Raw genomic sequence first — 12,868 nt, 5'->3', positions numbered from 1 at the left:
TCCTCTGTCTCCTCTCAACACTTTTTACTTCCCCTTCCCTTTCCCCGGTTGCTAGTAGTGTTGAAGACCTCATGTTATATAGGAACATTCCCCCTTCAAACCCTTCACAACTTTGCACTGGATCAGAGTTTGAGGAATGGAGAAATGAAACATGTTTTGTTTTTATTTAAAAAAAAACAATATTTATGATCAAAAAGAAAAACCTAGAGTAATATTAGGTATCTGACAATTCAGCAAATAACACATCCATTCGTATCAATTTATCTTGTTAGAGGACACTATTTCCCAAGGCATATCATTCAGATGATACACAACTGATCAAAATTTTGTGCTCAGTATACCTTTCCTCCTGAATCACAGGAATAACAATTTACTAGTTTTCACATTTATAATTCACAGTACATAAGTAACACAAAACCAGGCAGACAGGGCAAGTAACAAACCAACAAACTGAACCCAGGAGAGCAACAGTAAAACTATAGCAAAAGGATGAACAGTACCAGTAAAATTACATAATGATCAATAAAATTTGTCTATGTAAAATATCTGACTTAAGAAATTTACAGAGTGTGCAACTATGGTAGATAATTTTAAAAATCAAGTTATAAGCCCAAATAAACCTATTATTCTTTTCTACTTTATTTAGAGGGTTGGTCACAATTTTCTTTTCCCCCAAATGTTTAAAAAAACTATTCACAACTCAATCAAATGAGCTGTGCTACTGAATATAAAAATTTTATATAAATAGGGTGAATCTGCACAACAATCAGGGATAGAAATATTTAGTGATACATTTGTGACTATTAATAATTCTAAATTCTATATCATAATAAACATAGCTTCCTTCTAGTTGTATAATAGGATCTTTGCAAATTGCTTGTTATAACCAGGCTCAGATTTTTTTTATTTTTTTTAAGATTTTATTTATTTATTTATTTGACAGAGAGAGACACAGTGAGAGGAAATACGAGCAGGGGGAGTGGGACAGGGAGAAGCAGGGGCAGTGGGAGAGGGAGAAGCAGGCCTCCTGCGGAGCAGGGAGCCCGATGCAGGGCTCGATCCCAGGACCCTGGGATCATGACCTGAGCAGAAGGCAGACGCTTAACGACTGAGCCACCCAGGTTCAGATATTAAACTCCGTTAATGCCAAACACTGGAATTATTTAGTATACGAAGCAGTGCTGGGGTGCTTTGTTCTGTCTTTGGTTCCAACCACGTGCCACTATTCCCTTCCTCCTCTTACCAAAAGGATCAATAATTTCTCAAATCCAGAAATACCACACATTTTGAATTCAAAGATAATGTACCCAAGAAGGCACTAATTCTTTAATGTAGAAATCCATGCCAAAACAAAAATCCTAAACTCCTTAACCATACCGTTTAGTTATATAGAGAACTGCTTGTGATTTGATGCTTAAAAAGGGAGTGCCCACCCACCGTTTATGCCCATATATCTGGTTCTGGAGTTCAGTTGAGGCCTCGTAATAATGTATGTACAGCCTGGGTGGCTCAGTTGTAAGCGATGACTCTTGATTTTCGCTCAGGTCATGATCTCAGGGTAGTGAGACTGAGCCTGGCCATGAGCCCGTGTGGAGCCCTGTACTGGGCTCCATGCTGGATTCTCTCTCTCCCACTCCCTCTGTCCCTCCCTACACCCCCTGCCCTCTCTTAAAAAATTTTTTTTGAATGAAGATTCACATGATAAAGACAGATGCTGTTCAAGGTGCACATACAAGTTCTCAATGCTACTCCTTTTACCCTGAATCACTGTCATATTAGCTCTACGAAGAGTCTTCTCCCCAGGCCTTCTAGTTTAAAGGCCTTACCTTCCACTGTAAAAACCAAGATCAAATTTATTCTTTCTACTGTTAATAGTGGAAACTCTGGCCAATGCAATCAATACTGGAAAGGAGACAAAATTATTATTTATAGATAATGTTACTTAAAACCTAGAAGTCCCAAGATAATTACCTGGAAAACTATTATACCTATTAAGAGAAAAGAGTAATACTAAAATAAATTAAACAAGTAAATAAATTTAAGACAACGGAGAAACAATATGTTTTGGATAATAAAACAACATACAGGTAACAATTCTTCCCAGTAAGTCATATATTTAATTATATTTTAATCAAAATCTTAGTTTTCTGGGGGACTAAAAATTGCTCATGCTCATCTTCAAGACTTTTAAATTTTTTAAATTTATTTTTATTTTTTTAAAGAAGATTTTATTTATTTATTTGACACAGAGAGAGAAACAGCGAGAGAGGGAACACAAGCAGGGGGAGTGGGAGAGGGAGAAGCAGGCTCCCTGCCGAGCAGGGAGCCCATTGCGGGGCTCGATCCCAGGACCCCGGGATCATGACCTGAGCTGAAGGCAGATGCTTAATGACTGAGCCACCCAGGTGCCCCTTGAAGACTTTTTTATATTGGCCAAGGGAAATTAAAAAATAGACATAAAATACATAAAAACAATATATACTTATTGTAAAGCTACAGTAATTCAAAATGTAGCAATGGTATAGAAAGAAATAGGTGATCTGTCAACAAACATATCTAGCTCCCACTGTATTACAGGCAGTGGGGTCAGTCCTTGAGGCTACAGCAAAGAACCAAGCAGCCTTGGTCCATATTCTCAAGGAGCTTAAAGATAAAAAGATGGAAGAAAAGAAAAAGCTTAAGAAATAAACATAGATAGTCCAGAATTTATTTTATGTATGGATTTGAAACTCCCAGTGAAAGGACAGGTTTAATAAATGATTCTGGGATAACTCGATAATTATTTGGAAAAAAAAGCAGATCCCTACCTTCAAGATAAACAGAAAAATACCAGATTGAAAAAACAAAAAGGTGAATTACGTAGGTACCCTTTTGAGTGGAGAACACCTTCACTTACTAAAGACAAACAAAAACTACAAATAACTGAGAAAAAAGGATTATGCTACCAGAAAAATGTGCCAAAAACCAAAACAATACAAACATTTAGCCTAAAATTTAAAAAATGCAGATTCTACTGTTGGTCAGGATATAGGAAACTGACATACACTGTCACTGGATTGCAAACTGGCATAACTTTTTGGAGGTTAGTCTGGTAATCTATATCAGGGTTTAAAAATGCACAAATCCCACCCAGCAAGTCTACTTCTAGGTGGGAGAACGGAATCAATCACTGGGACAGTAGTGTGTACCACAATCACTCGGAAAGCTTATTAAAACACAGATTTTGGTGGGCAGGGGTTACTTCCAGAGATTTTGGCCTAGTAGGTCTGGGGTAGGGCTTGAGAACTTGCATTTTAACAAGTTCCCTAGTGATGCTAAAGCTGCTGGTCCTGGGACCATACTTTGCAGGCCAACCACTGCAATAAGAGGATGATAGTATACTGCAAGAAATGGCAAGAGGATGCCCGTTTTCTCCATTGGGGATGGCAGGGGCAAGGCTGGGCCAAGACGGATGAGGCAGGGTAGAGGGCCAGCAAAAAGGAGTTGACGAGCTGGGTAGAGGGCCAGCAAAAAGGAGTTGACGAGTTGGGTAGAGGGCCAGCAAAAAGGAGTTGACGAGTTGGGTAGAGGGCCAGCAAAAAGGAGTTGACGAGTTGGTTTTGGAAATATTGGTGAATGCTCTGGTACCTATTCTCATACTGTTTCTGCAAACATTTGTTTCTGAACATCTGCACTTGCCACGTATCTCCCTTTGCTTCCACAAATTCCCTCTGCACTGTTTAAACCTGCTTTTTCCAGGAACTTTCAAAATTAATTTTATTTGATAGCATTCAGATTTTTCACTTCTCCGACTATTAACAGTTCTCAATCTCTGGTTTTGTTTCTTTTACTTATTTTTTACACAACCAGTTTACACAAGATAGAATAGATTTCTGGCAAGTATACAAACTGTGGAGGTAAGTAGTTAAAGACTAGAGTGAAGGCTATTATTATAAGGGACCTAAGCTCCTTCTATCTCATTGTTCAACTGTATATGACTTTCCTTCCAGGTCCATCTTACGGTCCAACATGGATGCTGGAGTGCCAGCATTATATCTTCATTACAGCTACCATGCCTGCGTTAAGAGCCAGCAAGAATGAAGAAATAATATAGGACATTCCTCCTTCTTTTAAAAACATTTACCTAGACTCTACAATGATCTCAAAATAAAAATTTTAACTGAACAAAAAAACACCATCACTTTCCCAAAGTTGCACACACATCCAATTGGCCAGACTCACTTATCACATGGCCACACCTAACCCTAAGGAAAGCTGGAAAATCTAGTCTTTCTGTTGGGTGGTTACGGGCTTAATTAAAATTCAGAGAATTACTAAAGTGTAAAATGGATATTGGGAGACAACTGGCTATTTCTGCCATGTCCCCTACAGTCTATTCTGTACTCAGCAGCCAGTGATCCCTTCAAGACATAAACCAGATCATATCACAGCCTTTCATAAAATCTTCCAATACAGTCCCATTACACTGAGAGTAAATCCATACCCCCTACTCTGACTTCAGAGGTCCTATGTGATTTAGCATCTAACCACTTCCCTGACCTCCTGATTGCTACCTGTCGCTATACAGGCCTTCTTCCCATTACTTCAATATACCAAGCTCCTTCTTGCCCTAGGGACTTGCTTATTCCTTTTGCCTAGAATCTCTCTGCATGGCTGGTTCCTTCCTGTCATTCAGGTCTTCTGAAGACTTTCTGATTTCTAAAGAAGCTCTACATTTTCTCCTTCATCCTGTTTTATTATATAAATATTTTAATTATTATTTATATCACTTGATATTTTGCTTATTATTTGTCAGTTCCTACTAGAAAGAGAAGCCTTGTCTGATTCACGGATGCAGCCCTGGTGACTAGAAGATTGCCTAGCCCACGACAGCATTCAATAAAAATTAGATGAATACCTGACATGACTAAGCATGATCCTGATTACGTCCTTTTTGTAACTACAACATACAGTGCGGAGTCCTGCATCAACAAATGAGAAGCACACATCTTGGTTAACAGTAGTCACACAGATGACCCAGCTTCTTTTATCAAGCATAAATCAAGGAACAGGAAAAGAATTGATTGTTTTTCTTTTGTTTTCAGATATCCAGCCACTAAGCTTACTTTTCTCAAGCTGGCTCAATTTACCTCTGTTAGTAATTAAATGTGCCTCTTGCCAATAAGCCCTCCTGTTTTAAGCATCAAAGCGGTAAATGAAAGGTTTGTAGAATCTATCACGAGATGCCAGATGTAACAACAGCCTAACTCGTCTTCTTGCTCTTTACTATCCTCGATAATGAAAGCAGAATGGAGTTCGATGAGAGTCCAATACTACTTGAGGTAGTAGTAACTTGTTTTTGATTAGCTATGTTCCACAGAACAGAGTACCCAAATTTAATCAAACTCAATTTTACTTATTAGCTAAGAAAGAAGATGGACTTGGCAAACTTTGGGATCACTCCAACCTACATATGCTAATCACACTGCCAACCACTTTAAGAATGAGTAGCTGTAGCAGAAGTGCTTTCTTTCCTGCAGAATGTGACAACCTCCTTGCTGGCCAAGTGCTCCTAAGAGAGCAGTTTTGTATGTTCTCATTTTATAGTAGCCTTCTTTAGACATTCACAGCAACAAATTTTAATGTGACCAGGTCACATTTTAAAGAGGATATCTTCTCACCCACTAGTGCTGTAATTTCCAACATATTAGTCCAGGCATATTTAAACCAACATGTTTTAATGTCATTTTGCCTAGGAAGAACTGAACTTTCAAATTAGTACACTGCAATTTTGTGAGTGATATAACAAACATGTTAAAAAGTTTTGGGGGCCATTCTGATGAGCCTTTGAGAGGGTGAAGTCCCTCACCAATTACAGCAACCTTGCTCTTATCTATTACCTTTGTTTAGTTTTTAAGTATCCCCTCAGAAGGATTCCTTTTGAAGAAGTTCTCCTGTTAAGGAAAGTTTGGAAACCAATGGATCTTAGGGTTCCCCTTTCCAACTCAAAAACCATAATAACTGGGATTTCATAGTGATTCAGGGACACATTTTTAAACACCAAGAATTACTCTGCAAGGAGCATAAATTTAAAAATGAGACTAAAAAAAAAAAACAAAAACCAACTATAGGAGACTGCTGAATGAGTAGTAACCAAAAACAGAATTGGAGAGTTTAAAACTTTGGATATGAACTTTGTTTATAGTTTATCTTTTTTCTATCTTATTCCAAAAAGGCCTGAAAGTGATTTGAACTTGTTTTGTAATGCACATATGTGTGTATTATAAGGCTGCATGTTTTTTCTAACAGGTGAATTTGGTTTCAAAACACAGATAAACTGGATTCTAGTTTGAGGATTTACTACAATAAAACCAGTGTTTAGTCAGACTTCAATTTTCAGCCTTAAAACATTTCTCCTATTCCTGGGGGAAAAAGTAAAAAAGTTAATTTTTAACAAGACTATGCTTTAAAACTTCACTATTAAAGGGACAGCTTTCCAGTACCACACATATTTTTGTATAGTTTACTAATTTTTGGAAGAGGCATGATAGACAGGAGTTAATTTTTGTCAGTCTCAGGTAAGATTTTAAAAATATAGTGCCGAGGGATATTTATGCTGTTACACAACAAATTACACAGTTTAAATATAACTGAGTCTAATAAGATTCTCCCAAAGTGTGATGAGTAAATAAAACAGTAAAAAATGGGTTTATAGTACTAATGCAATATTTTCATGTGACTATGATGCTTACTTAACTTTGACAGAAAGTTAAATCAAATTTTATGACCCGGAGGGATCATAAACAGTTAAAAGTGAATTATTCAGTTTTAACAACATATGAAAGGTTTAAAAAGCCTAGTAGAGTTATCCTTTTGTTCTCACTGCTGAGAGTAAAACAAAAAGAATCAATGGCATCTTAAAGAAAATTACCTTCTACTTAAGATCTCACACACTCATTATGGATGATTTGTTTTAGTAGAAACTGACCATAATACTGCAAACAAGGCTTTTGGTAGGTAATATCTATAATTATGCAAATATTAAATAACTGCTTCTGATAAGAACCTCTTCTGTATTGAAGCAATTCACCTTACAGGATACTTAAGGGATGCTTTTTCATGCCTTGATGCACACAATGAATGCAAGAACTAGGAAAATCCAGTATTTTTCCAAAAGATAATTTTTTAAAATTAAAAAAAAAACAAAACAATTTCTGTATAGGTAACACACGCATTTGGTTAAAAAAATCAAGGGCTACAAATGCGGATGCAGTGAAATAGAAGTATTCCCCTCACTCTAACTCTCTCCCAGATTCCCTTCTCAGAATCAACTTTCGTTAATTTCTTGAATCTTTCCAGACCAATTCCCCAAATTTACAATCACACACAAACTTTAGAAGACTTAAAAATAGCTTGTTTCATCTCTAGCAAGCCTACAACAACTTAGTTTGAGCTTTAAAAATACTCTAGCATGTACAACAAGTGTAGGTTTTAGTGCACACTAAAAAGAAAAGCCAGATACTACCTTGTTTTCACTGTTGGCTCTGCCATCACCACAGAATCCTTTCCGGAAAGGTGCAACAGCTAAATCCTTCACCACAGTGGCCAGAGAGGGCAGTATGTACCAACGACAAAGGCAAAGGCAGAAAAGCTGCAAATCCCTTCAGGATTCAGGAGGACCAGCAATTCCGTCCTATCCAGCTCAGTTCCCTGAAGTTCCGCAGGTAGAGCTGTGTAACAGGGCTAACTGATTTCTCCTTAGGGGGCTACCCAGATGGACTGTCATGATGGTGATAACCATAAAGCGGTCAGGACAATGAAGCAAATTTGGATAATGAGCACTATCAGAAAACCTACTGTGCATGTATGATTTATTTTGGAAGAATAAAACAGTCTTAATTTCCAAGGAATGGCTACATAAATTAGGATTTAGATAGGAAAACTATACGAAATTAACATCAGAGTTTTAAATTTTAATTTAATGAAGGAATCACTAAGAATTCAGGGGGTGATGTGAAATATTCATTAGGCAGAAAGTCCTAAGTTACCTTAGTACCAATTGTACCTATAAGTATACCATTAGGTAAACATTTGAAATTAAACTGCTGAAATCTCAAGGATGAATTTAGGAAAATCTGGTAGGCAGGCAACTGTCCAGTTAAAATTAAAAGCAAAATTATACTGAATTTTCTAATGAACAAATTAGAAAAAAGTGTTAATATGTAATGGGAAAAAAACACCCAACATTTGTCACTGTACAAATATCAGGACACAATAAGCTATATGTGACACTGCTAATACCTTAACTCCTTATCCAATATAAAAAATATTTTATAGCATTAACAACGTACAGCTATTCAGTTTTCAATTTAAATCAGTAGGGGAAAAGGGAAGCCCTTTTTTTTGGTGGTGGTGTTTCCTTTCCTCTGACGACTGAAAAAAGGATTTATTCAGTGCGAGTTTCGGAAGCAACTTTGTATCACAACCTTAATTATCTATGCATATAAATTTCAATCTAAAATAACACCTCCAGGAAAATGCAAAGCAGCTATAGCCTGTTTGGGAGCTTTGTGCACTTGGCAAGCCCACTGTTTTAATTCCCGGTACAACAAATCAAAAAGAACCACACACCGGCGGCACGGTATTCCGAGGTCCCGGGAAGCGCCGGGGCGCGGCCGCGAGCAGCGGGCTCCGGGCCGGGCCGGGCCGGGTCGCGGCGCCCGCAGTGGTGCCGCAGCCTTCCGCGGCCGCAGCAGGTGGGACTCGGTCCGGCCCGCAGGCCGTTCCGCCACCCGCCAGCGCAGGGCTTTTCCAGAGCTGCTCCGCGACGCCTCGGCTTGGGGCTTTTATTGTTTGCGTGGAATGACTTTCTGTCATTAAATGCTGAAAAAGACCGGCCTGAGCCCCACTTACATGAACCCCACAACTTTGCGAAGCGATGCACGGAATTGTAAGACGCGCGAGGACACGGCTCGGAGGGCCCCGCCGGGCCGCTGCTTCCCGTTCTACCGCGCGTTCCCACCAGTGCCCCCGGAGCCTGCCAGACACGCAGAGGGCTGGGGGAGAGGCGCTTGGAGAGCAAGTCAATCGGGGTGGGCGCCAGAGCTCCGCGGTCCGCGCGGACCAGACAAAGAGGCGCGTCGGGCGCCCGGTCGCGCCGGGGAGGGACGCGAAGACGCCGGCCTCGGCCCGCAGGGGGCGCCGTCCGCGGCCCCCGGCGCTTACCTTTGAGGACCGCGCAGAGCTGCTCCAGGGCCATGTTCCCGAGCGGCCCGTCGCTTCGCGAGGGGCCGAGGCGGCGGCGAGGAGGAGGCGGCGGCGGCGCGGTGCTCACGGCCCGGCGCGGAGGCAGTCCCGCTCGGTCCCCATCGCCGGCCACCAGGCTGCCTCCCCGCGGGGCAGGGCTCAGGTCCTGCAGCCCGCCATGCCCGAGCCCCCCGGCGGGCTCCCGCGCTGCCCGAGTCCCCCGACGGGCGCCGCCTCCTGCTCCGTGGTGCTCTGTCCCATCTACTGCCCCGGAGCCGAGGCGCGGTGGCGCGAGGGACGACACCCGCACGGGCCGCTCCTTCTGCGGCCGCGGCGCGAGCCCCTCCGAAGTGGCGGGCGCGGGCAGCCCAGGCTCATTTAAGCTGGGAGCGCGAGCGCCGCGTGCCGGCTGCGCCGCCTGCGCGCATGTGCCCGCCCCCCTCCCCCGCCCGCGTGCCCCTCGCACCCTCCCGGCCAATCGCCAGGCGGGCCCGCCCGCGGCCTCGCGCCCCTGCTGGGCTGCGCGCCTGCGACCGTTGGCCTGGGGGCGGGGCGACGAGGTGCGGAGAGCCGCTGTCTCGACCCCTGCGGCAGCGAACCGCGGCTCCGAGAGGCCGGCGCTGAGGGAGAGCCCGGCCCATCCCCCGCCGCTGCAGGGCGTCCGGGCTGAGCTGGTGCGAGCCCTCGAGGCCTCTGGCCCAGGGGGAAGGGGCTGGGGAGCCCGCCGCCCAGCCCGAACCCGGCAGCCTTTGCCCGCCGGCCCTTCTCCGTACGTCTTCGCAGATAGACAAGGGGCACCGACCCTTCGGCCTCTTAGGACCTCAGTTCAAGGTCAAAACTCTGCCCAGCTTGCCTCTGCTTGATAACCTGCCTCAGGCAGGGGCGAGGATCTGGGTAGGGAGTTCAGGGACAGAGGGCGCCTGGGGTTCTCGCCTCCCCTTGGCGCCAGTTGAGTGAACCTGACGGCCGTGATCACTAACATTTCCTAAAGGCTTCCTAGGTTGCCAGGCACAGTACCAAGTACTTTGCCTATCGTACTCTTTTTAGTCCTCAAACCCACCTCATGCTGTAGGTACTGTTACCGGATGGGGATAATGAAGCCAGAAACGTTAAGTAGTTTGTCCAGAGCCACAGAGCGAGCGAGGAAGGCAGGGTTGTGGACCCCGGGAAATCTGCCTCCAGAGAGTGCCCTATTGTCCACCAAGTCATGCTGATGGGGTCGCTTGACTCTGTTGACAAAAAACAAACAAAAAGCCAAAAAAAACTGGCCCAAATTGGCAAACTGCATAATATTAATTATCCTGTTTTATTTTCTCCATAGTAATCATCACGCTATCTAGCTCATCTACTTGTTTAATTGTTCATCACCTATATCCCATTTACCCCTACACTGCTAAAATATGAGCTGCTTGTGAGCAGGAGGCTACATTCGTATAGTCACTCAACACATACTTATTGTTAACTATGTGCAGAAAATAAGTGCCAGGGAATTAAGGCTGTGATTAAGGCTCTACCATATAGAATATTTGTGCCTGTATCTGACACATAATAGGAACTCCAGAAATACTTGTTAACAAATTATAGTTAAGGACAATGTTAGACAACTGAAAAAACTTCCAGGGATGTCAACCTCTTCTCTCTTTCCTTCTGTCCCTCTAAGAGAGGCACAAAAGTAAGTATTCACAAAGTTTGCAAGTGAAAACATATTTAACACCAATTAATAGCAACATATTTAGCCCTTTATCATGTGCTATGGGCCGTATAAAAGATGTGTATGTGTTTGTTCCCAAATCACCTACAAATCACAATCACCTGTGAGATTGCACACAAGCACCACCTAGTAAATAAAACATTTGAGATCCTCTTCCACAAATATAAAGTGACATATTGGAGACAAGGACAGTAGTAAGAGTATTAAAGGTAAGTCACAGACAATGTGGACAGAAGGAATTAGGAGCAAGGAGCCCTCTCAACTTCTGGAACAGAAGAGGTTCTTAATGCATAGTTTTTGACTGAAGGAAGAATCAGTGTCTGTGATATCATTAGAGAATGCTTTATGGAGGAGGTGACCCACAAACGATGGAAAGGCTATGGATGGCAAATGGAGAGGAGAGAAGGCAGAAGAGCTTTCAAGTCAGGCAAGGAGCAAGACTTAGTATTGCATTTGGGGCAAGTTTTGTGTCTGGTAGTAAAGACAGAATATGGTGAGCTTTGATGGTGGAGATGCTTACTTAAATGCTAGGCAGAGGGGTTTGTGCTTGATTCAGGAGGCCAGAGGCATAGTTTTTAATAGTGGAGTGATGGAGCTCGGGAGAAACTAATCTGTCAGTTCAATTGAGGATATAGTGAAAGGAGGGAGGGGATTAGAGCAACTGTAGTAATTTAAAAAGTATACACATAGGACTGTCATTTGGCCTAGGAGCCCTTACTGGTAGAACTATTTTGATGAAAACTAAAAAGGTTTTTTTCCTCTAGGATATTGGCTGGGATGTAGATTCCCAAAGAATAGATTGAGAATGCTCAATTTTGGCTCCCTCTTAAGACACCTATCTTTTGGCTGGGTTAGTATAATTGTCTGTAGATTTTTCAAGGAATGTGATAAAGCACAGATCATAGCTGGGACTACTGTGTGGCCATATGTTAACTCAATCAAAAGGAAAGCAATTTGCATATCTCTCAGTTGGAGAGTTCTGTATTTGAATTATTATTTCCCTGCAAGACCACCCAGTAGCACTCAAGTCTGTTCCCAGGTTACCTGCCAGTTCCCAGGTGACTGGGGACTCTGTTTTTGTTGCATTCCACCTGGTCCTTCAAGGCATAGTTATGGCCTCTCCCAACTCCTCAAAAAATCATTCCTATAGTTTAAATTTGCTTTTCTCTCACCAAATCCCTGTAGCACTTGAATGGTATGTAGCGTTGACTTACTATGAAAATGAATCATTTAAAAAAATACAACATTTTATCTCAATGTTTATATACTGAACAGCTTTTTGTCTCTCTTTTCCATTAGAGGTAGGGAGCTCTAACACTTTATTAAATGATAGCCTAGGAAACCAGGTTGTTATGTGTAGAGATTTTTATGGACTGAGTATTTGTTTCCCTTAGAATTCATAAGTTGGAGTCCTAATATCTGAGACTGTATTTGGAGATGGGACTTCTAAGGTTAAATGAGGGTGGGGCCCTGATCTGATGGGATGGGTGTTTTTATAAGAAGAAACAACAGAGAAATCACCCCTCTCCTTGACCTTCCAGTACAGAGGAAATGCCGTGGGAGGACATAGTGAAGGTGGCAATCAGCAAGCCAGGAAGAGTTCTCACCAGAAGCCAGATTGCCTGGAGCATTGATACGAGATTTCCACCCTCCAGAGTCGTGAGAAAATAAATGTTGCTTAAGCCCCCCAGTCTATGGCATTTTTCTATCTATCTATCTATCTATCTATCTATCTATCTATCTATCTATCTATCACCAGGCTAACCCATCCCCCCATCCCCTTCCCCTCTAGAACTCTCAGTTTGTTTTTCAGAGTCCATCGTTTCTCATGGTTCGTCTCCCCCTCAGATTTACCCCCTTCATTTTTCTCCTCCTGCTATCTTCTTCTTTTTTTTTCTTAACATATATTGCATTACTTGTTTCAGAGGTACA

At 42.3% G+C, this 12,868-nt stretch overlaps 1 protein-coding gene and 1 long non-coding RNA gene across 5 annotated transcripts in view; one reads left to right on the top strand and one right to left on the bottom strand.

Moving 5' to 3' along the window:
- NETO2 (neuropilin and tolloid like 2) overlaps positions 1–9,621 on the bottom strand; it is a 62,152-nt gene extending 52,531 nt beyond the window's left edge. For all 3 annotated transcript variants that reach the window (XM_025852400.2, XM_025852402.2, XM_025852401.2), the window contains exon 1: positions 9,205–9,621. In XM_025852400.2, coding sequence (XP_025708185.1) covers positions 9,205–9,238 — 34 coding nt within the window. In that variant the 5' untranslated portion in view covers positions 9,239–9,621. The remainder of the gene's footprint in view (positions 1–9,204) is intronic.
- A 160-nt stretch (positions 9,622–9,781) lies between these two features.
- LOC141371095 (uncharacterized) overlaps positions 9,782–12,868 on the top strand; it is an 8,668-nt gene continuing 5,581 nt past the window's right edge. The window contains exons 1-2 of one of the 2 annotated variants that reach the window (XR_012375730.1): positions 9,782–9,899; positions 12,478–12,595. This is a non-coding gene — a long non-coding RNA (uncharacterized lncRNA). Of the gene's footprint in view, positions 10,057–12,477; positions 12,596–12,868 lie in introns of both variants that reach the window. The other variant, XR_012375729.1, reaches the window with a different exon arrangement.

This window comes from Callorhinus ursinus, unplaced genomic scaffold (genome assembly GCF_003265705.2).
Source record: "Callorhinus ursinus isolate GAN/ISIS: 27379988/994484 unplaced genomic scaffold, GSC_fseal_2.0 scaffold56, whole genome shotgun sequence".
Lineage (NCBI taxonomy): Eukaryota > Metazoa > Chordata > Mammalia > Carnivora > Otariidae > Callorhinus > Callorhinus ursinus.
The sequence above is the reverse complement of the archived record's forward strand: the minus strand, read 5'-3'. Positions and strand labels throughout refer to the sequence as shown.